The sequence below is a fragment of the Pongo abelii genome, chromosome 1 (assembly GCF_028885655.2).
Source record: "Pongo abelii isolate AG06213 chromosome 1, NHGRI_mPonAbe1-v2.0_pri, whole genome shotgun sequence".
Taxonomy (NCBI): domain Eukaryota; kingdom Metazoa; phylum Chordata; class Mammalia; order Primates; family Hominidae; genus Pongo; species Pongo abelii.
In genome coordinates, this window is record NC_071985.2 from 98,578,886 (window position 1) to 98,600,805 (window position 21,920).

At 44.4% G+C, this 21,920-nt stretch overlaps 1 protein-coding gene across 1 annotated transcript; it reads left to right on the plus strand.

Moving 5' to 3' along the window:
* The first annotated feature begins 536 nt into the window (after positions 1 to 536).
* Positions 537 to 5,093, plus strand: S100A11 (S100 calcium binding protein A11). The gene is made up of 3 exons (XM_002810206.5): positions 537 to 688; positions 3,802 to 3,954; positions 4,771 to 5,093. The coding sequence occupies exons 1-3, from the start codon at positions 686 to 688 to the stop codon at positions 4,930 to 4,932; spliced, it is 318 nt and encodes a 105-aa protein (XP_002810252.1). The 5' UTR covers positions 537 to 685; the 3' UTR covers positions 4,933 to 5,093.
* Positions 5,094 to 21,920: the final 16,827 nt, after the last annotated feature.

Consider the following 21,920-nt stretch of genomic DNA (forward strand, 5'->3'; position numbering starts at 1 on the left):
GGGTTCAAGCGATACTTCTGCCTCAGCCTCCCAAGTAGTTGTTATTTCAGGCGTGTGCCACCACGCCAGGCTAATTTTGTATTTTTAGTAGAGACAGGGGTTTCACCATGTTAGTCAGGCTGGTCTCAAACTCCCGACATCATGTGATCCACCCGCCTCGGCCTCCCAAAGTGCTGGGATTACAGGCCTGAGCCACCGCGCCCGGCCCACTGCTGTTTTCAAGAGACCTTTTCTGCCTATCTAACCTAAATGCCCAGAAGGAGCTCATGCATGGGAAAGACCCACGGACATGGACAGACTTCCCGAAGACTACTGTGCAAAACTTGTAATTCTAAAAAGTCAAAAATCTTCAGGATTCACAGGACGGGGTGGAGGGGGCCGGGGGGAAAGAGGAGGGAAAAGAGGGAAAGGAGGGAGAGTGAGACTGCTTAAATCGCTGAAGAGGACGGTGGGTTTATTTGAGTCTTAAAGCTCAGTTCTGTGGTTAGCGCAGGCCGCGGTCCCAGGCCCAGCCCGGTAGGCGGGGAGGGGCGGGGCGGGCGCGGAGGCTGTCTGAGTAAGACTTGGGCAAGGCTGGGCCGGGAAGGGCGTGGGTCGAGTAGAGGCTCCAGACCCGCACGCCGCGCGCACAGAGCTCTCAGCGCCGCTTCCAGCCACAGCCTCCCGCGCCTCGCTCAGCTCCAACATGGTAAGCCTCACTTTTCTTCTTCTTCTTCTTCTTACATGAAAAGAAAAAGAAAAGAAAAACCCACATACTTCCCAGCAGACTTTATTTTTGACTTATGTGTGGACGTGGCAGGAAACAGCAAGAAAAATCAGCCTCGTGGGAGGGAACTGGGGAAGAAGGGATGGAAGGAAGAAACCCTAAAATCATCCCTGTGGTGGCCGCCTAGGGCAGCAGCGGAGGTTCTTTAGCCTTCCCAGTCACGACAAGTCCCAGGGCTGGGGAAGAGGAAGTGCTGGCCGCTCACCGCGCGGGGGCGGGGACCCGTCGTGGGTCAGTGCCTGCAGCCCCTCGCCCGTGGTCTCCCGGGAGCCCAAAGACGCCTAGGAGCAAGTTTAAGGCAGGGGGCTGGAAAGCTGCGAGGGGTCACTAGTTATTTCTGTAGACCAGAAAAGGGACATTTTAGAACTTGGTCGTCTAGCCCCAGGGAAAATCAAAGTTTCAGTAAGCACCCGGCAGACGGCCAAGACCCAACGGGACTGAAACTTTAGCCCGTCGCCGCCGGCAGCGCCGCGGCCAAGAATGTGGGTGGAACCCGGTCCCAGCTGAGCCCTCTCCTCCTTCCTCTTCCTTTTACCCCACCATCTTTTTAGGCACTCACTCCGTAACTTATTTTTCTCTTCTTATCTCCTTTCATCTCCCGGTTGAACTCATATTTTCCATAATTCCACATCCAAAATCTCTTTCTTTACCTCTCCTTAGTGGAGAGTCAGCAAACTTTGGCCCGCGGGCCAAGTCGGGTTTTCTGTTCTGCCTACAAGCTAAGAATAAAGTTTACGTTTGTAAATGACTGAAAGAAATCAAAAGAAGAAAAATACTTTCTGACATGTGAAAATTTTGTGGAAATCAAACTTCAGCGTCCATAAATGAAGTATTGGAATAGAGCCACGCCCATTCCCTTCCGTACTGTCTGGAGTTGCAGTCCTGCTACAGCAGGGAGAGAAAGCTCCGGAGGGTGTTGGTTAAGAATGAGAAGACAACAGTTGAGGTTTTTTAAATTGCTACTTCTTTTTCATCGTATTTTTTTTCTTTCCTCAAATGTTGAGCGCTTAGCATGCATTTTTAAAAATTATTTCACAGTATCCGTTTATCATAATGTTTGCTCCTTGCTATCGCCATCCCCACCAAATAAGACTCCAAGAGTGCCATGAGGTGTGGAGAGCGCCGGTTCTCCTCTCCTTCAGCCACTGCTCCACCCTGGGCAGAGCTTTCTGGTCTCTGGGCGTCCTCAGGACCTATCTCCAAAGTGCCCTGGAGCTCTACAAATTATGCCATTCCATTTTAGTAATTTGATAATTGTGTCTCTTTCTTTCTCTTTGGAGAATTACCTCTGGGAGGAAATGCAAAGAGGTTTTAATTTTCTCCTTGAGGCTGATAGGAACAGCAACAGTTTTCAAAAGAAAATAATCTCTAAATTACATCAAGACTCATGTTAAGGAGAGAAAAATGTGAAGCAGAAAGGCACTGTGAAACTGGAAAAGCAAAACTGTCTGCATTCTGGAAGGAAAAGGGGCAGGGGGAAAATCTGTAGTTCCAGAGAAAGGTGACAAAGCCCACGCTCCTCAGCCTGGTGTGGCCTCCCAGCCAGCCTCCTTCCTGTCATCTGATACCTTAGTAAGACAGGGAGATTTTAGGCCTGATACGAAGGGCATGTTGTAACAGAACAAACACATCTGTTTCTAGGCTGTGGTATTTTGTTTCTCCCCTAAAGGCCCCTGAACCTACCAACACTTTTCTTTTTTCTTAATGAAAAGTTCAATTTAGGGCAAAACAAAAACAATCATCCTCCAACAATGTGATTCTTAGGAAAAAGTCCCCTGTCTTAGGGTTCAGGGGTTCTAACGCTGTAAGATGCAATGGGAGGCAGGACTCAGCTAGGATCTCTGTAGCATAAAGGCTGTACAGGAAGGAGGAATCAACCTGCAGCTGTGTAGCTAAGGGCTCAGATCAGTTCTTAGCACGTGTTAATTACGGAGTGAGAAAGCCTCTAGCTCTGGGCTCCAGGAAGTCCATCCTAAGAACAAACGAAAGGCTAAATGCTAAGTTGCAAATGTCACCATCCAAACATAAATCATTGTTGACGCTGGGAGGTGAAGTCTCAGAGGAAGGGTGTGGCCAGGCCGGTTTCCCAGAAAGTCTGTAATTGCGGCTTCTATCCACCAGAGGGAGGCCAACAGCTCCTCACTTAGGGGACTTGGGGAACCGGATGACTGGGCCCTATAGAATTTCCTTGAAAAATTCTGCTATGAGGAAAGAGCCCAGTACAGGATTTAAATCTCTTACATTGTAGTTGCTGTGTAAGCAGCAACCTGAGAGCTTCCTGGTTTGGAGTGACCTCCAGAGAAGCTCCACCTTCTCTGTCACTATTTCCCACCAGGAAGTGGAAGCCTGCAAGGCTAAGAACTGCAGAAAGGGACTGGGAGGCCCAGATTCCAGGGCTGGCTCTGCCATATCCATTCCCTTCTCCTGTCCGTTTCCTCACATCTAAGATTAATGGTTCCTAACTCTTAAATATGAAAGCCATTTTCAAACGTCTAAAAAGTTCTATCTCCCACTGCATACACAATGATAGCTATGCTTTTAGTTTTCTCTAAGGAAATGTGTGAGTCCCAGGAATTCGGTATTGCTTTAAAAAGAACTGACATTTCATTAATCACAAAAGCCTCCATACACTCTTGGAAAATAGGAAATTATTAACCTATAGACAATGTTTGGTGTGCATATGGATTTGTGGATATAGAGTTACACATGTATTTATCCACACATTTTAAAAATATGGGTAAACCTTGTCACCCTCACTCCCTTCTAGGCAGTCTACTGCTTTTAAACGTGCCGGCAATGCTCCACATTTACCTTCCATATATTTCACCTGGAATAAATATGTGGCGAGGGGTAGGACGGAAGGTCACAGAGTGTGACTTTTTGTGGTTGTCTTGAATCCCTCAGCCCCTTGAAAAAATGACTCAGTCTTGTAGGAAACTGCTTTGACCTGAAATAAGATTCCGTGGAGTTTTATCCAGTATCCAGCCCTTGACATCTTCCCTTATCTGAGCCCTGCATTTTTTTTTTCTCCAAAGGCAAAAATCTCCAGCCCTACAGAGACTGAGCGGTGCATCGAGTCCCTGATTGCTGTTTTCCAGAAGTATGCTGGAAAGGATGGTTATAACTACACTCTCTCCAAGACAGAGTTCCTAAGCTTCATGAATACAGAACTGGCTGCCTTCACAAAGGTACTGGTCCCTGTCTCCCCCACTTCCCCAAACTACCCACAACATGAAACAAGACCCTGGCAGAATGGCCAGGAATGAAGGAACAGCAACTGACACCCCACATTCTTGCTTCATTTTAACTCACTGTAAGCCAGGAGTTTTTCCATTTATGAAGAGAGGTATACGAAATGGTATATGACGTAATGAAATTGTTTTCAAATTTTATTCTTCTACCCCAAAGGTTCTATGGCAGCCCTGTCCAATAGAACTTTTTGCAGTGGTGGAAATACATTCTATATCTGCTCTATCCAATATGGTAGCCACCAGCCACATGTGCCTACTGAGTGCTTGAAATGTGGCTAGTGTGACTAACAGACTGACTTTCTAAATTAGTTAATGTAAACGTAAATGTAAATAGCCATTTGTAACCAGTGGCTCTAAGTGTGTATCTATGTTGGCAGCTTGGGCAAGTGGAGGATGAGACTGATCAGGCAGGGCCTGCGGCCTTTTTCCACCTGAACCTGCTGTACTTTTATACAGTTTATCTATTGGAGTTGCATGCAACACTTGAAAGAAGTGTTCCACTGGCTTTACAAAACTGAATAGCCCCTAATAAGAGCCCTGGACTAGGAGTGGGAAAACCTTTGGTTCAAGCCCCAGGTCTGCTCCTTAGACAGGTCACTTCACCTCTTTTAGTCTGTTTCTGCATCTGGAAAATGGGAATATTAATAATCCCTATCCTGTAGCTTATACTCCTGTGAGAATAAAATGTGGCAGCATATTTGAAAGCACCTTAGAAGATGCAATATAAAGGTGTAATTATTATTATCTCTGCAGAACCAGAAGGACCCTGGTGTCCTTGACCGCATGATGAAGAAACTGGACACCAACAGTGATGGTCAGCTAGATTTCTCAGAATTTCTTAATCTGATTGGTGGCTTAGCTATGGCTTGCCATGACTCCTTCCTCAAGGCTGTCCCTTCCCAGAAGCGGACCTGAGGACCCCTTGGGCCTGGCCTTCAAAGCCACCACCTTTCCTTCCAGCCTTTCTGTCATCATCTCCACAGCCCACCCATCCCCTGAGCCCAGCACACTAACCACCTCATGCAGGTCCCACCTGCCAATAGTAATAAAGCAATGTCACTTTTTTAAAACATGAACTGGAGAGTTGGTGAATTTGTGCATGGGAGGGTGGAAAGTGGGAGGAATATAAATTAGATTGATAGAAGCTGCATAGTAAATAAGAAAAAATGCATCTTGGGTGTACACATAATCATGACTAATAGTACAACCAGATTCGTCTCTAAATTATTGACTGATGGAGAGTTGTCACTTATTGTTATTGTTTACTCACTGCTACCCCTGTTGGCACTGTCATAGATCCTGAGAATACAACCAGCAAGACAGACAAGGTCATGCCTTCACTGAGTATAACTTCTCATTGGGGGAGAGAACAATGACTAAATAAACAAAGGACTATCAGAGTATGATAAATCCTAGGAAGGACAGATTACAATTATGTTACAGATTCATGGGGACTAAGAGGGCACTATTCTGAGGACATGACATTTGTGCTGAGATATGAAGAACTAGAAAGAGCAAACATTTGAAAAGGAGAAGGCATTTCAAGAGAAGGAATGGGAAGGGCAGAGGTCCTTCAAAGATAAGAAGGATCTGGGATGTTTGTGGAATAGAAAGGTGGCTCGTGTTGCCAAGGTCTTCATGTTTGGCTTAAGCTAGTGTTAACACTAGTTTTAATTTTCTAAGCCCTCTGATAAAGCAGCAGGGAAAGAGATCCTAGAAAGAAGGTAAGAAGACTGATCCAGGGTTAAAGATGACAGATTAAAGGAGAGAGAGAGAAAGAGGGGCAGGTTTCCGCAATGTGCAATTATTCCTAAGAAGCACAGCGAAAAAGTGATGTGTTTCCAGAAAACCTCTGATTCCTTATCCATTTATGTGAGTTTTAACTAATTAGCAAAAAATCTCTCTAGATTATGGTTTATTCCTTCATAAATTCAGTGAGATGGATTAGACCACATCTGAGGTCATTTTTGGCTCTGACATTCCAAAATGAAGGCCAGCGCTTTAGGGTGAGCCACTGCCTCAGCCGTTTACAGTTGTCTCAGCTATACCTGTAGCAACTGCAATTATCTTAAGTACATTTAAATCATCGAGTCTTTGAAAAGAATTCAGTTTGACTTTCATAAAGATAAAAACTATCTCTTCACACGCATATTTTATTGGTTTATGGGATATTTAATTAAATTATACCTTACAAGAAAAACGGGCCAGGCACGGTAGCTCACACCTGTAATCCAAGCACTTTGGGAGGCTGAGGCAGGCAGATCATGAGGTCAAGAGATCAAGACCATCCTGGCCAACTTGGTGAAACCCTGTCTCTACTAAACATACAAAAATTAGCCAGGTGTGGTGGCGGGTGCTTGTAATCCCAGCTACTTGGGAGGCTGAAGCAGGAGAATCACTTGAACCCGGGAGATGGAGGTTGCAGTGAGCCAAGATCCCGCCACTGCACTCCAGCCTAGCAAAAGAGCAAGCTCCGTCTCAAAAAGAAAAGAAAAAGAAAAAAGAATATAAACAGGTTTGGGACCGATCACAAATACACTCTTAGTGAACACATGATCCCACTGTCGGGTTGGTGCACAAGTGTGTGGGCTATTAGAATTATCCATAGGCCCTGGACATTCATGGTTTTATGGCCACAAGTCAACATTTTTTTTTAAGAGAGAGAGAATGGAGAGATGGTAAAATGGGTCAGTTAAGAATCTGAAATAAGGCAATGAAGCGGGAAGGGAGGGGAAGAGTATGTAAGAGGTAAAACCCAAGAAATGATGATTATCTGAATGTAGTGGTGAGAAAGAAAAGCCTAGGATTATTCCCAGCTTCCTAGCATGGACAATTGGTTGGATGATGATACAATTCACTGAAATCAGGAATGAAGAAAGGGGGTTAAGCTTTAGGAGCAAAATGTAGGGTCTGGTTTAAAACACATTGTATTTGGCTAGGCATGGTGGCTCACATCTGTAATCCCAGCACTTTGAGAGGCCGAGGTGGGAGGATCACTTGAAGTCAGGAGTTCAAAACCAGCCTAGCCAATATGGTGAAACCCTGTCTCTACTAAAAATACAAAAATGAGTCACGCGTGGTGGCACATGTCTGTAATCCCAGCTATTTGGGAGGCTGAGGCAGGAGAATCACTTGAACCCAGAAATCAGAGGTTGCAGTGAGCCAAGATCATGCCATTGCACTCCAGCCTGGGCATTACAATGAGACTCTGTCTCAAATAAATAAATAAATAAACCATGTTGTATTTGAGATGTGTTCCTTGTGTGTGCCTGTTCCTTGTTTTTGCAGCATCCATCTCCCCTTCTTCCTGAATAAAGCCCTGTTCTGCACTCCCCATCTCTTGGTGTTCTTAGTTTGGGTAGGGTTCTTCCCCAGTTCTAAGAGTCAAGGACACACCTGTGCTGAAGCTAATGAGTGCCCTGCATTCCTTTGGACACAGTGATTGGCCTAGGGTGGTCAATGTGATCTAAGCTGGTCAAAATAAAGGGAATCTCAGTACCTTTGCTGAAAATTCTGGGATAAAGGCAATTGCTTATCCTCCTTCTCGGTGGATTCTAACCTGAGAGTTTGTAGCCTTAGACAGGCCAGTAGCCATCTCAAGACAACAGGGAAGGGATCTGAGAGTGGAGCCAACATTGGAGAAACAGCCAAGAAATTTTAAGAAGATACCGGCTCCTAGTGCTATGCTAAGACCCTTGACCCACAGAAACTGTGAGACAGTGAAGTTGTGTTGAGTAATTAAGTTTGTGGTAATTTGTTATACAATAACAGATAGCTAACACACAGTTGTAATTCTTAAAATACATTTCCGCTGATTCCTTAACAATTCGTGTATGAATGTTATATTCCTTTACATTTTTAATCGTCTTAAATTTACACTCTTCCTTAAAGGATTATCTGCTCTCTGCTACCAAAAAAGTGAAACAAAAGACTCCTCAACACTTCCACACCCTCGAGTTGCTGCCTTAGATATTTCCCTTTGGTCAAAATTATTGCGTTTTTGTATGTGTCGACACCAAAGACTTCTATTTCCCTTATTACCACTCAGTCCTGAATCTCTTGAGTTCTAACACTTGCCCTCAGCATTCTACTGAAACTTCTACCCTATTAGTCACTGGCCCAGCAGCCTTTGTTCATCCTTCCTGACCATTGCATCATGCAATGGATATTTGAGTCTCTATAATGTTCCAGACACTGTGCCAGGGCAAAGCGAAAAGAATACGAACATCAGGAAACTGCCGCAGTTTCCAGATCAGAGGTGGTGGTGGCCTGGACAGTGGGTGGTTGGGGATGGATTCAAGGGATATTTGGGTGGAGCATCAAATGAGCTTGGGGATTTGGTTGGATGTGAGGCATGAGAGAAAAAAGTCTGATGTCCAAGGGCAGGAGGAATGGAAGGAAGCATCCAGTATGGAGAAAGATGAAAGCCAGAACACTCAGCAAGCCAGCTTCTTCGGCCTGCTTTGTTCTAGCCACGCTGGCAGCCGATTGGATGACGCCAACCAACATTGAGGGTGGGTCTTCCTCTCCCAGTCTACTGACTCCATTGTGAATGTCCTCTGGCAACACCCTCATGGTCACACCCAGAAACAATACTTTACCAGCTATCTCAGCATCCTTCAATCCAATCAAGTTGACACCTAATATTAACCATCACACCACCCCATCTCCCTAATGTGGGCACATTCCCAGGCCCTCATCTCTCTCTTTCTCGCTCTCTGCTTCTCAAGCTAGATCTGCTCTCCAAACTCAAATTGTGAATGCCCACTGGGCATTACCAACAGGACCAACACAACATGCCCTCACTGGGCTCATTATCTCCTTCCCAAACCAACCCTTTCTGCTGGTGTCTCTCTCTACCACTCACTTTGCTTATAGGAAGTACTCCATAGGGGTTTGTTGATCTGAATCTTGAGTTAGAAGCTTGGTACCAATTAGATCTTACTTATCAAAACTTGAGGGCCCAAGCAAGTAAAGGCTTTCTGGTTAGTTCCCTTTAGCCTGGTGTCTTAAAGCCATGGCCAGTGATTTCTTTCTTTCTTTCTTTTTTTTTTTTTTTTCTGAGATGGAGTCTCGCTCTGTCACCCAGGCTGGAGTGCAGTGGTATAATCTCAGCTCACTGCAACCTCTGCCTCCCGGGTTCAAGCGTTTCTCCTGCCTCAGCCTCCCGAGTAGCTGGGATTACAGGCATGCGCCACCATGCCCGACTAATTTTTGTATTCTTAATAGAGATGGGGTTTCACCTTGTTGCCCAGGCTGGTCTCAAACTCTTGACCTCGTGATCCGCCCTTCTTGGCCTCCCAAAGTGCTGGAATTACAGGCATGAGCCACCGCGCCTGGCCTGATCTCTTGGTAAAGTAGCAAATAGACCAGTAGGGTGCCTGATATTTTTCCATCTCTTCCCTAGCTCACTGTTTTTTGGGAATAGTGACACTTTAAAAAAATATATATGTAGGGTGCACCTGCTAAAGGAATAATATGGAGACTTAATGACTACTGATTTTTTCCTTCTTGTGCTGCTAATGAATTAAGGAACACATCTGAGAGGTAGCTACAATTGTACTAAAATCCACTGTGAGTGTGATTTATGCAAGAAAGGTAATATAGCAAAATTTTGATAAATATACATGTTTTAAGTTAAAGCAAATATTTTAAATATCCTTTTTATAAATATCCATTTTCACCAGTTTTTTTAAGTTAGCCAAACCAACTACAGGTCCCCACCCTTTAGAAAAGAGGACCTCTACCATTTTGCAATAAACTCTCTTAAGCTTCTCCCTGTCCAGTTGGACCTCTTCCACCCCTTTCTCCACCCTGTGATCAAAGAGAGTTTTTAAAGGCAAATGTTCTGGTATTGCTCCCATGTGTGAAACCAGGCATTGGACCTTCTGAATATACAGGATTCCCTGGAGCACTCAAGAGCCTTTGTGGTCTGCTCCCTGCCCACGTTGCCAACCAAGGCTAGAACTGATGTCACAGTGATGTGCCTCTGTGCTTTGACATATGCTCTTCTTGCTGCCCTGAAAGCCCTTGGCCCCCTTTCCACCTGTTTCTACTTATCCTGTAGAGCAGTATAAGTATCATCTCCCCAAGAAGGCCTTTCCTAAGACCCCTATCCAAAGCTGATTTTAATGCTTTTATTCTATGCTCCAGAGCACCCCATTCTTGCCTCTATCATAGCACTTGCCACTCTACTTATAGTGTTTTTACTTGTCGTCTTTTCTGACTTGACTTTGAGCTCAAGAACAGAGACTTAATTAAAGGCATCTTTGTATTGCTAGGACTTAATATGGTACCCAGCATATAGTAGCAAAAAAAAAATTTGTTGAGTGAAAAAACTATATGATACATGAATAAGTGATAAGAGAATGCTATACCAGACGTGGGACATACCATGTGTATCAGTCTGGGTTCCCACAGGAAACACATGCACACTCAAAGGGGTCACTGAAGAGAATTTAATGAACACACTATTTATGAAGATGTAATAGATAAGATAATAACAAGAGATGGCAAAGGGTAGAGATAAGATAAATAACAAGAGATGGCAAAGCATCAGGACTAGCAAAATTAGGATGCTGTTGCCACCTCTCAGCCTGACTGGCAAGGGAGAAATTATTGGAATTCAAGAGCCATAGCCCAGGAAGAGGGGCCACTCACAGATGCTGTGGCCTTAGATGTAGAAATACAGCCATTGTCAAGCCACAGCCTGGCAGGAGGGACCCAGGGGAATAAATATCGATTTCTCTCTCTTCCCACCTTCTGATTGCCTGCAAGTGCCTCCTGTTGGCCCACCCTACTGGAAGTCTGAGCTGGGCAGAAAAGCATCAAAAGTGGAGCTGGAGGAGCAAACAGAATATCCAGCACACTGCAGAAAGCTGAGATTGGTATTCTTCTACCACATGGCTACTCCTGCCACCAAGGGGAACACAGAGTAAAGTGCCAACACTAATTCAGGTAGACTTTTTTTGTGTGTGCATTTTCTTAAGTTATTGAAAATTTTAAATGTTTTTATTATGGTTAAATATACAGAACATAAAAATTTAACACTGTTACCATTTTTTAAGTGTACATTTTAGTAGCATTAAGCATATTCACATTGTATACACATCACCACCAATACCTCCATAACGTTTCCATCTTCCCAAACTGAAAGTCTGCATCCATTAAACAATAACTTCCCTTTCTCCCCTCCCCTACCTCCTGGTCACCATCATTCTACTTTCTGTCTCTATTCATCTGACTACTCTAGGTACCTCCTGTCAGTGGAATTATACAACATTTGTCTTTTTGTGTCTGACTTATTTCACTTAGCATAATGTCTTCAAGATTCATTTATGTTGTTGCATATGTCAAAATTTCCTTCCATTTCAGGGCTGAATAATAGTCCATTGCATATGTATTTGTGTGTGTGTGTGTGTGTGTGTGTGTGTGTGTGTGTGCGCCACATTTTGTTTTTCCATTCATCTATTGATGGACACTTGGGTTGCTTCCACCTTTTGTTATTGTGCATAGTGCTACGATGAATGCAGGTGTACAAATAATGGTTTAAGTCTCTGGGCATACAACCCAGAAATAGAATTGCTGGATCATATGGTAATTCTATTTTTAGTTTTTGAGGAATCACCATACATCTTTCCACAGTGGCAGCACCACTTTATATTCCCACCAGCAATGCTTACAAGGTTTCCAAAGTCTCCACATACTCACCAACACTTGCTATTTTCTGCTTTTTAAAATAATAGCCATCCTAATGAATGTGAAATAGTATCTCATTTTGGTTTCCTTTCACATTTTCCTAATGATTGGTGATGTTAAGCATCTTTTCAATGTGCTTATTGGCCATTTGTATATCTTCTTTGGAAAAATGTCTATTTGATTCTTTTGCCCATTTTGTATTGGGTTGTTTGGTTTTTGTTGAGTTGTAGGAGTTCTTTTTATATTCTGGGTATTAAGCCCTTATTAGATATGTGATTTGCAAATATTTTCTACCATTCTGTGGGTTGCCTTTTTCACTCTATTCATAGTGCTCTTTGATGCACAAAAGTTTTTTGTTTTGATCAAGTCCAATTTCTATGTTTTTTTCTTACATTGCCTGTGCCTTTGGTGTCATATCCAAGAAATCATAGCCAAATCCAGTGTACATTTTTTTAATGAAGAAAAACAAAAAGAAAAAAATCAAGCAAATATCTATCTCTTTTGATGGAGATTTGGGCCATGGTGGTAGGACTTCTGCCAAGATTTAGTATGGAGCAGATATAGAAAGCCCCTTTCCTACCACAAATAATGCTGGATAACATAGAATCTTCCCCTTCCCCTCAAAAAGTTAAAATACTTGGTCAATTAAAAGGCAGAAAGAGAATTATTCAGGTGCCAGAAGGACAAAGGGAACTGATAGCTGTCACAGTGCCCCAGAGCGGAGGCCACGTGGCCCAGGCCATGGTGGAGAACTAGAACTGAATTAGTGAAAGGAGAGAGCCGCTAAAGAGCTGCCCTGTCACTGATGGAGACTGGAAAGCTCAGTCCACCACCTTTCAAGACACAGAATGAGCCCTGGGGTGAGGCAAAGTCATCTGAGAGAAATCAGAGCACTGCACCTGTGTTACCAGAAGGCATGGGGTTCAAACACATGCTATTAAAGAAATAAACCAAAAACTACCCCAGAGTTGTAAGCGCCATAAAACCCTAGACAAATGCAAAACCACCTCGTGGAGATGCCTCCAGACATTTGGAGGATGTCCACAGGAGATAAGTACACTTAGAACAGGCTCACAGGCACACGAAGGATGACAAGTACATGCAACAGACTAGAGACTTCACACTGAGTAACAAGAGGGAGAGCAATCTGGAAGGACGTTAGCATGAGTGTGTTTAAAATGGTCAAATAAATAAAGCAATAGATCAAATGCATAAAACAAGAACAAAAGTATATATATATTTAAAAAGAACCAAGTGTATAATTGAAATATACAGCCATGCAAATGGACCCTGAAGCTGGGCATTCCACCTCCAATTTGTGACCCAGCTCCAGCTATAGGGGAGAGGATACCTCCCTGTCCCACTGCACCTCAGGAAGACCTCATTGACTCACTGCACCCACCCACCTTACAATGACCCTATTGTACCATCCAGCAACCTGGTGAGAGATATGTTGGGAACTCAGGCAGAGAGACTGAGAGGACCACACCTGTGCAGCAACCGTGATAATTCATGCTTTGTTTCTTGGCCCTCCCTAATCTCCTAAATCTCTCCCAGTCACCACCAACAAGGAAGACTGGGAGGGAGAGGCAAGTCTGCACTGGCTGCAAACTGGATTCTGAGTGATTTGAGCTGCCTGTAAGGTTAGACGGTGGGGGCAGAGAGAAGCAGCAGTAGTCCAGGTTCCTGGCCCCACCTCTCTCCACCGAGAGAAACGTTTCTGTTACCAGATTCATATTTTACCCTCACAATGATTTAGTGTCAACATTATCATTAAACATGATCCGCAGAGTCACTAGGGATTCTGGTAGGAATGCAAGCAAGGACAATGACTCAGGAACATTGCAAGTCCAGTCCGTAAAGAGACTATAACTTCTGGCAAGGGAAGAAACACAAATCTGAAAGCTGGGAAAAGTGTAAATATCACGTAGGAAGCAAAGGTTGCTTCATAAATGCTAGCTCACCGTTTTCCTCATTTCCTCACTACTAAGCATCCTCAGCTCCCTGCAGCAAGGCTGCTTTCTCCTTCCCATTGCTGAAATTGCTTTCCCCAGAATCAAACAAGTCCTTACCTACCATATAGCCAAATCCAGCAGGCTATTCTCAGCCTTCATTGTCCTTGATGCTTAGCACTGGTAGATGTGGTTGACGGCCCCACCCTCTTGATGCCTGAAGAGGTGGGCTCCATGCAGCAATGAACTGAGGATTGCTCACATCGGAGCCCCTAGCCCAGAGCAGGGCCTGGCACCTAATAGGCACCCTATGAATGCTCAGTGAAAGAAGGCATCCACTGCAAGGTCCTGGGGAACAAGGAATTCCAATGTAGCCCATACATTTTAAGTCCTAGAGGATCCTAGATGTAAAAGGCCTTCAAAAGTGACCACTCTTTTAAACCATTATACTGGCAGCTGAGCCAAGTTTCCCCATCATGGACACATCTAGAGGGCACTGCCTAAAGCCATACACATCTCCCCACCCAGGACAGTGCAGGGGCCTTAGCCTGGGGCATATGGGTGGGCAGAGGCGGGTGAATGATGAAAGCTGAAGAAAAGAAAGCAGGTGGAAGGGGGCAGCAGGGTGGGAACAGAGAGAGAAAACAAAGCAGGGCAGGGAACGGGGGGCAGATGGGAGACGAGAGAGAGAGAGATACAGATCTCGCCACTGAGGAAAAGGTCAGAAGAGAACACTGTCCTCTACTGAAGTAAAATAACTTCCACCTGACCATGGCACTGCGGGTCGTGGGCAGCACACACTGGTCATGCCGTGATGTTTAGGACCCATGGCATCTTCCCTTCAAATCCAAATCATAATAGAGAGAGGACTCTGTCCTCATTGAGCCGGCAATGCCTTGCAATTTTTACCTTTTGGATCTGGTAACTTTCCACGTCTGCCCACTTTGTGGGAGGTGGCCCTTGGTGCACCAAACCAGGAGGAATCAGTTTTAGAGTTATGGAGACTCCAATGAAAGCCCTGGACCCAGGGAGTGAGCAGCACCTCCAGGGTGTAGGCCAAGAACTCACAGCACTGAGGCTCCAGACACTCAGGAGAATGGTAAGGGTCAATCTCTTGGTGAGTGGCTAGGTCCCTGCAACCTTCACCTAGGTCTAAATGGGCATAGGGGTAGCTTTTCTATGGACATGCCCTAGCCAGGTGTCCCAGGTGCCGGCTGCATCCTAGGTAATCCATTGCAGATTGTAGGATTGCACGAATACTAATGCTAGTCTCTTTAGTGTTTTTAGGTGTGGCTTTTATTTCCCAATAGGCTGGCTTTTGGTTGCAGAAATCTCATAGGAAGCAAAGACCATATGGTAAGGAGGGAAAGGCAGCAACAGAGTGGGTGCACCTGGGGTCCCACAAACCTTTGTCTCTGAACCTTCAGCTAGGTCTAAATGGGGCAATTGGGTGGTTTTCTTTGGATCTGCCCTGGCCTGGCCTCGCTGCTGCCTCCAACTCCTGGGACCATGGGAATCCTGTGCACCGCCCCCAGGGGCCACAAGAAAACAGCATGGTCCTTCCCCATGGAACTCCCCTGTAGAGAAGTGGGGCACCTGGAATATTCAAGTTCCTGGGAGACTGGGGGCCAGTTGTTAGCCAGGGGAGACTGGCGGTTCCTGACTTTTGGTCACCCCATATCCGAGTTTGGCCTAAGGCCCGTGCTGCCCTGGCCTCCGGGATTGGCTATGGAGGTTCCACCCTACAGCTGGAACCATCTCACTTGGTCTCCTCAAAAACAGGTCCTGATCATATAGAAATGCAATTGTGCTTCTTCTACTGATGCAAAGTCTTTCTGAGCAGCCTGGACTGCTGATTTTATGTAGAATTTGTGGAAAGTGTGGGATTCAGAGACTGGTGAAGGGCTCAGACATAAGTGAGCTGGTGTTGATTGGTTGGTACTCAAAGCTGCTCATTGGACTGAGTTGCTTTCAACTCACTGACTTTCAGAAATGGGGGCTAGCACTGACTGAGGGGCTTGCAGAAATGTATTCACCGAGGTGAGTGGCTGCATTAGGAAAAATAAACTCCACTAAAGGTGTCCAATCCTATTCCCTGGAACCTGTGAATGTGTTACTTTACATGTCAAAGAGACTTTGGAGAGGTGATTAAATTAAGGATGTTGTGACACGCAGATTATCCTGGAGAGCCCAGTGCCATCACAAGGGTGCATAGAAATGAGAGAGGGAGGAAAGACAGTCCATGTCAGAAGGACGCCATGTGACAATAACTTGAGTGTCCATGGCTGCTGTTGAAGGTGGGAGGGCTACCAGCCAAGGAATGTGGACAAATCCCACATGCTGGAAAAGACAATGACACAGTCTCCTTACAGCCACCAGCAAGGAACGCAAACCTGCCAACAACACATTCACTGTAGTGCAATGAGACTTCTTTTGGACTTCTGAGCGTCAGAACCCTAAGATCATAAATATGGGTTATTTGAAGAAGTTGTTTGTGGTCATTTATTACAGTAGCAATACACTCATACAGGCTGGGCGTGATGACTCATGCCAGTAATCCCCAGCACTTTGGGAGGCCAAGGCAGGCGGATCACCTGAAGTCGGGAGTTCGAGACCAGCCTGACCAATATGGAGAAACCCCATCTCTACTAAAAATAAAAAATTAGCCAGGCATGGTGGTGCATGCCTGTAATCCCAGCTACTAGGGAGGCTGAAGCAGGAGAATTGCTTGAACCCAGGAGGCAGAGGTTGCGGTGATCTAAGATTGCGCCATTGCACTCCAGCCTGGTCAACAAGAGCAAAACTCCATCTCAACAACAACAACAATAAAAGAAACCCATGCAATGAGCAAAGGTGAATTAAGATGATTTAAAGACTTAAAGCCAGTTCTGGTGGCCATTTGTAACCATGGCTTCAGAATAATTACCCTTTTTCCAGGCACATAAACTTTAAAATTTTTTAATTGTCTTAATAAGTAATTAAGATGACACTGGAGATTGTCCCAACTGTCCCTGTACAATGAGTCTAAGCCCTTGCCCTCTGCTCAGGGCATCACAATGTCTGGTAGTGTCTGAGGATAGGTTTTGCATGGGTGTATGTTTGGGGGCAGGGTTAGGGGAGCTCAGTCACTGGATTTATCAAGTTCCCCACAAGGATGGCTGCAGAGTGTTAGGAAGATGAGTGTTCTTTGCCATATAGGCCATCGTGTTTCTGATGTCTCTTTCCATATATGAGGAATTTCCCATGTTCCAAAACTATTAGGATCACATACTTGCTTTCTCAGCTTCCCTAGGGCCTGAGATGTGGGAAGATTACCAAGGTAAATCAGAAAGAGCTACTCCAACTTTTGATGTGAATTGAGAGATTCAAGGAATCAGAACTGGGGAAATTCATTTGGCCCCTTGCAACATAATAATCTCCACATCTCCAGATCTTTAAAAACAGTGTCCAGGGCTGCAGACAGAGAGAGAAGGGGAGTGAGAAGGAAGGAGAGAGGCAAGAGATGAAAGAGAAGGAGGAATGAGGGGATGGAGAAATGAAGGCAGGGAATGAGGTAGGTAGATGGTTCTCCCTACCTCAGCACCTAGTGCTGAGTTCACCTCCAGGCACCCGCCTGATTCTTTTGAAGAGAATCACCTTCCACCTCTACCCAATCTCTTCAAGGATCAAGTTACTCCACTCTCCATTGTGAAAATATAAGTTGGCTTTCTCATCCGACCCTCCGTTTTCCCAGCCCCCGGTTCTAACCCAGTCCTGAGGTTAGAGAGAGAGAAAAAAAAAACCCGAAACCTCACTCTTAAATCAAACACCTCATCTTTCTATCGTACTTTAGCCAGCAGCTTCTTCTCCTGAATTTTCTTTTCTTGTATTCTGTGTAGCAAGAAAAATAAAAAATGGCCCCTTGGATACTATGAGAATGTAGAAGGAAGGATGCATACAGAAAACACAGCAACTGGTACTATGAGCAGCAGCCCTGAGAAGCAGCCCCGAAGCTATGTATCTGTATGCATCACACGTGCTTATACTTTTATTTTGTTCATATAAATGGTATACTTTGCATACATTGTTTTACATCTTTTTTCTTTAAAGTTTTGGATTGGCGCAACTTACAATCCTAGAATCCCTCTCCATGGGAGTAACCTGGGAGAAAAGTTAGGAACACAAGAAGATACGAAAGATGCATCGTTGTCCTGCCTAAGATACCTGGGCACAAGTGGAAAAGGATCATGACATCACTCCCTCTTCAAGAAGCTGGCTGCAGGTTGGCCAGGTGGGCTGAGTGAGACTGAGATGCGGGTGGGGGCGGAGGGTGGGTTGGAGGGAAAGCCGAAGACCTCGACATCATCAAATGGGTGTGTGTTATGTTGATCAGGCAGTGCAGGGGTTACCGTTTAGGTGGCCACCTAAAGGCAGTGTAATCCCCAGTGTTGTTAAGAAGAATTGTGTAGGATGAGATTTGAGGTGAGGCTTGGAGAGACCTCTGCGGAGAGTCAGGCAAAGTGACCAAGTGTGTACCACGACAGAAGTTTGAAGATGCGCTGTGGTGAAAAGTAACCCCACATTTTCTTGGTGGGGAGATACTATGGTCAGTGAAATGATTTTTCGTTTAAGATTTATCTATTACAAATCAGCTTTCTTGACACGTTGGGTGTCCACAACATAGGAAATGCAACTGAAGGATTTATGTTTGGGGAGTTGAATTCTTTCTCTCCCCTAGCAATCACTTTTTTCACATGGCACATATTTCTTTCAATCCACCTTGAAACATCTCGTGGATATGATCTGCTCAACTTTTGTTTGTTGTGGTTGCTTTCAAGGTTTCTATAACCACTCTCTGCACCCTACTGTAACACACATACACATCTGTGCTACCCTCCTGTGAACATACTTTAGCTCCTGCAGATTCTGTCTTGCTGACTGGTGGCTTAAAAACCTTTGCTAACTGCAGCCAGGTTTTTTACATATCTTGCTTGCCCTCTTCTTCCTCCTGTTCCTCTTCCTTCTCATCTTCTATCCTGGGCTCTCAGCAGTACCACTAACTTACAGGCAGTTCCTAGTGCTGTTTCTGCTGCTAAATGTATACTCACATTTTTTTCTGACAACAGGGAAAGAAAGATCCTCTGAATGGAACAGTTTCCCTTTCTGAGGCTTCTTGTGGAGCCAGCCAGTGAAGGACCTGGGAGAGGCAATGGAAATCTTTGGTCCTGCTTCAGCGGTTGCAGCCTCAGATCTATCAAACATAGTATCTCTCACTTGCTACCCAGGGAAAAGTCAACTTGGGCCCAGTGTTACCCATTAGGCCCCACCAGAGCTAACAGAAAGCTGAGACTTCCCACCTGGCTACTTTGATGTTATTGCCCATCCTTCCTGTGGAGGACCTTTGGGAGAGTAACCGTGATTAAGGCTGACATGCTCGTAAAGAGGCACATCTCCCAAAAGACAGGTTTTCACCACAGACCTCACAGGAGCATCTGCTCAGCTCTTGGGGCAAAGGGTGATAGGCCTCCTGCACTCCCCCACATAGGGTAAAGCAGAAACTGTTTTTAGAACTGGTAAGGTGCCTTTGAAATACCAGAATTAAGGGTTTTCTTAGTTCATGGTTTCACACAGTACAGAATATATTCTGTATTCTCTAAAAGTTCCTATTCAGCATCTAGATTGACTTTTTCGTACTTTGATATTTTTAGAAATAGGGGTGCTGCAACCGCTATGAAGTAACAGGAATTAGAATTTACTCTCCTACCAGGAACAACAAAGAAAAAAATAAAACAGACAAAATACATGAAAAGAATATGTTCAAGATACTGGACATCAGGCACAAAAAAGACAGGACCATAAACCCTGAGAGATGGGCACCAATCAGGTGAGCCCTAAATTGCTCTAAATTACTGCCTTGAGAGGGTTTCCAAGTTAAGCACAGGGAAGGGAAAGTGAAGAGGAGCTCAGTGAACATTTTGAGTTGAGGACACTGAGCTGAGAGTCCAGGGAAGCTACAGTATCGTAGAGTCCACAGGGAGAGCACTAGGGTGGAAAGAGCTGCAGAGAGTACATCAGGGGTAACTGCAGAACATGACCCAGCACGCAGCACAGTGCGGGTCCATGTGAGGAAGGCCCTCAGGTTCAGAGGAAAACTCATTTGAAAAGATTAGAGAGAACAGTGCCTGGAACTTATGCAGAGCTAGAATCGTGCCTGTTTCCAAAAGGCAGACTGAAAAAAAAAGGGCCTCAAAATTCACCAGGGATAGGGTAGAGAATTCAGGAAGGTTTTGTCTCAGTAGTAAGAATGGATTACCCCTGGATGGAGCACTGCTGTAGACCTCTTAACAAATCATAAAAGCAAGACTGGAAATGATCAAACTGTTTGCCAGCAACTTGACTGAATCCCTGAAGAAAACTCAAAATTTATAGGGACACAAAAATATGCAGAAACCAACAAGGTAAAATTCACAATGTCTGGCATTCTACCAAAATGTTTAGTCATATTAAACAAGGAAATAACCATAATGAGGAGACAAATCAATCATGTTAAACTGACTCAGAGCTGACACAGGTGTTAGAATTACCAGAGAAGAACATTAAATCAGGTATTATAACTGTATTTCATAAGTCCCAAAAATTAAGGAGACAAAAGAAAGATATGAAAAGATCCAAGCTAACATTAAGAAATAAAAACTGGGGCTGGGCACAGTGGCTCATGCCTGTAATTCCAGCATTTAAGGAGGCCAAGACAGGAGGACTGCTTGAACCCAGGAGTTAAGACCAGTCTGGGAAACATAGTAAGACACTGTATCTACAAAAAAATAAAAAGAAGTAAAAACTGTGATATCTGAGAGTAAATGAACTGCAAGGGATTAACAGCAAACTAGAAAATATAGAAGAAAAAAATTGTAAATGTTAAGGCTTAGCAAAGAAAAGTAGCCAAAGAAGAATGCTGAGAAAAAACATAATAAAGGAAAAAGCATCAATGAGCTGTGGAACAATTCAGCTGACCTCAGATATGAGTGACTAGAGTCCATCAAAGGCAAACACAGTGGCAGCAGAAAAACTCTTGGAAAAAACACTAATCTAATACTTACCAAGCCAGGTATGGTGGCACACGCCTGTGATCCCAGCTATTCAAAGGCTGAGGCAGGAGGATCATTTAAGCCCAGGAGTTTGAGACCAGCCTGGGCAACATAGCAAGACCCTGTCTCAAGGGGGAAAAAAAAAAACCCACCTCCAAAGAACAAAAAAGTAATCTTATCAAATGTAATAAAACCATAAATCCACAGATCCAGAAAGCTCACCACATTCAAGCACTAGAAATATGAAGAAATGACACCAAGGCATATCATAAATTGCTCAATGATAATAAAGAAAATCTTAAAAGCAGCCAGAGAAAAAACACAAGTGATCTACATTGGAACAAAGATAATATAAGGATGACATCAGATTTTTCACCAGCCACAATGCACACAAGAATACAGTGGAACCACATCTTTAAACACTCCAAGATGGAAATTGTCCACATAGAAATCTATACCCTGCAAAATTAGCTTTCAAAAAACAAAGGTGAAATAAAGACACATTCAAACATATAAAATGTGAAGGAATTTGGGCTGAGCATGGGGGTTCACACCTGTTATCCCAACACTTTGGGAGGCCAAGGTGGGGTGATCACTTGAGGTCAGGAGTTCAAGACCAGCCTGGCCAATGTGGTGAAACCCCATCTCTAATAAAAATACAAAAATTAGCCGAGTGTGGTGGTGCGCACCTGTAATCCCAGCTATTCGGGAGGCTGAGGCATGAGAATGGCTTGAACCCGGGAGGCAGAGGCTGCAGTGAGCCAAGATTGCACTACTGCACTCCAACCTGAGCGACAGAGAGAGATTCCATCTCAAAAACAAAACAAAACAAAACAAAAAAGTGAAAGAATTTATTACCAGCAGACTTGTGCTCCAAAAAATGTTAAAGGACATCCTTCCTACAGAAGGAAACAAGTATGAGACGGAAATCTGTGTGTTCACAAAAGCATGTCAAGCACTAGAAATGGTAACACATGAACAAATATACACACTTCTTTTCCTTATTAGTTAAAACTCTTCAAAAGAAAATTGAGGCCATGCCTGATAGCCCACACCTGTAATCCTAGTACTTTCGAAGGTTGGGGCAGGTGGATTTCTAGAAGCCAGGAGTTAGAGACCAGCCTGGGCAACATGACGAAACACTGTCTCTACTAAAAATACAAAAATTACCCAGACGAGATGGTGCCCT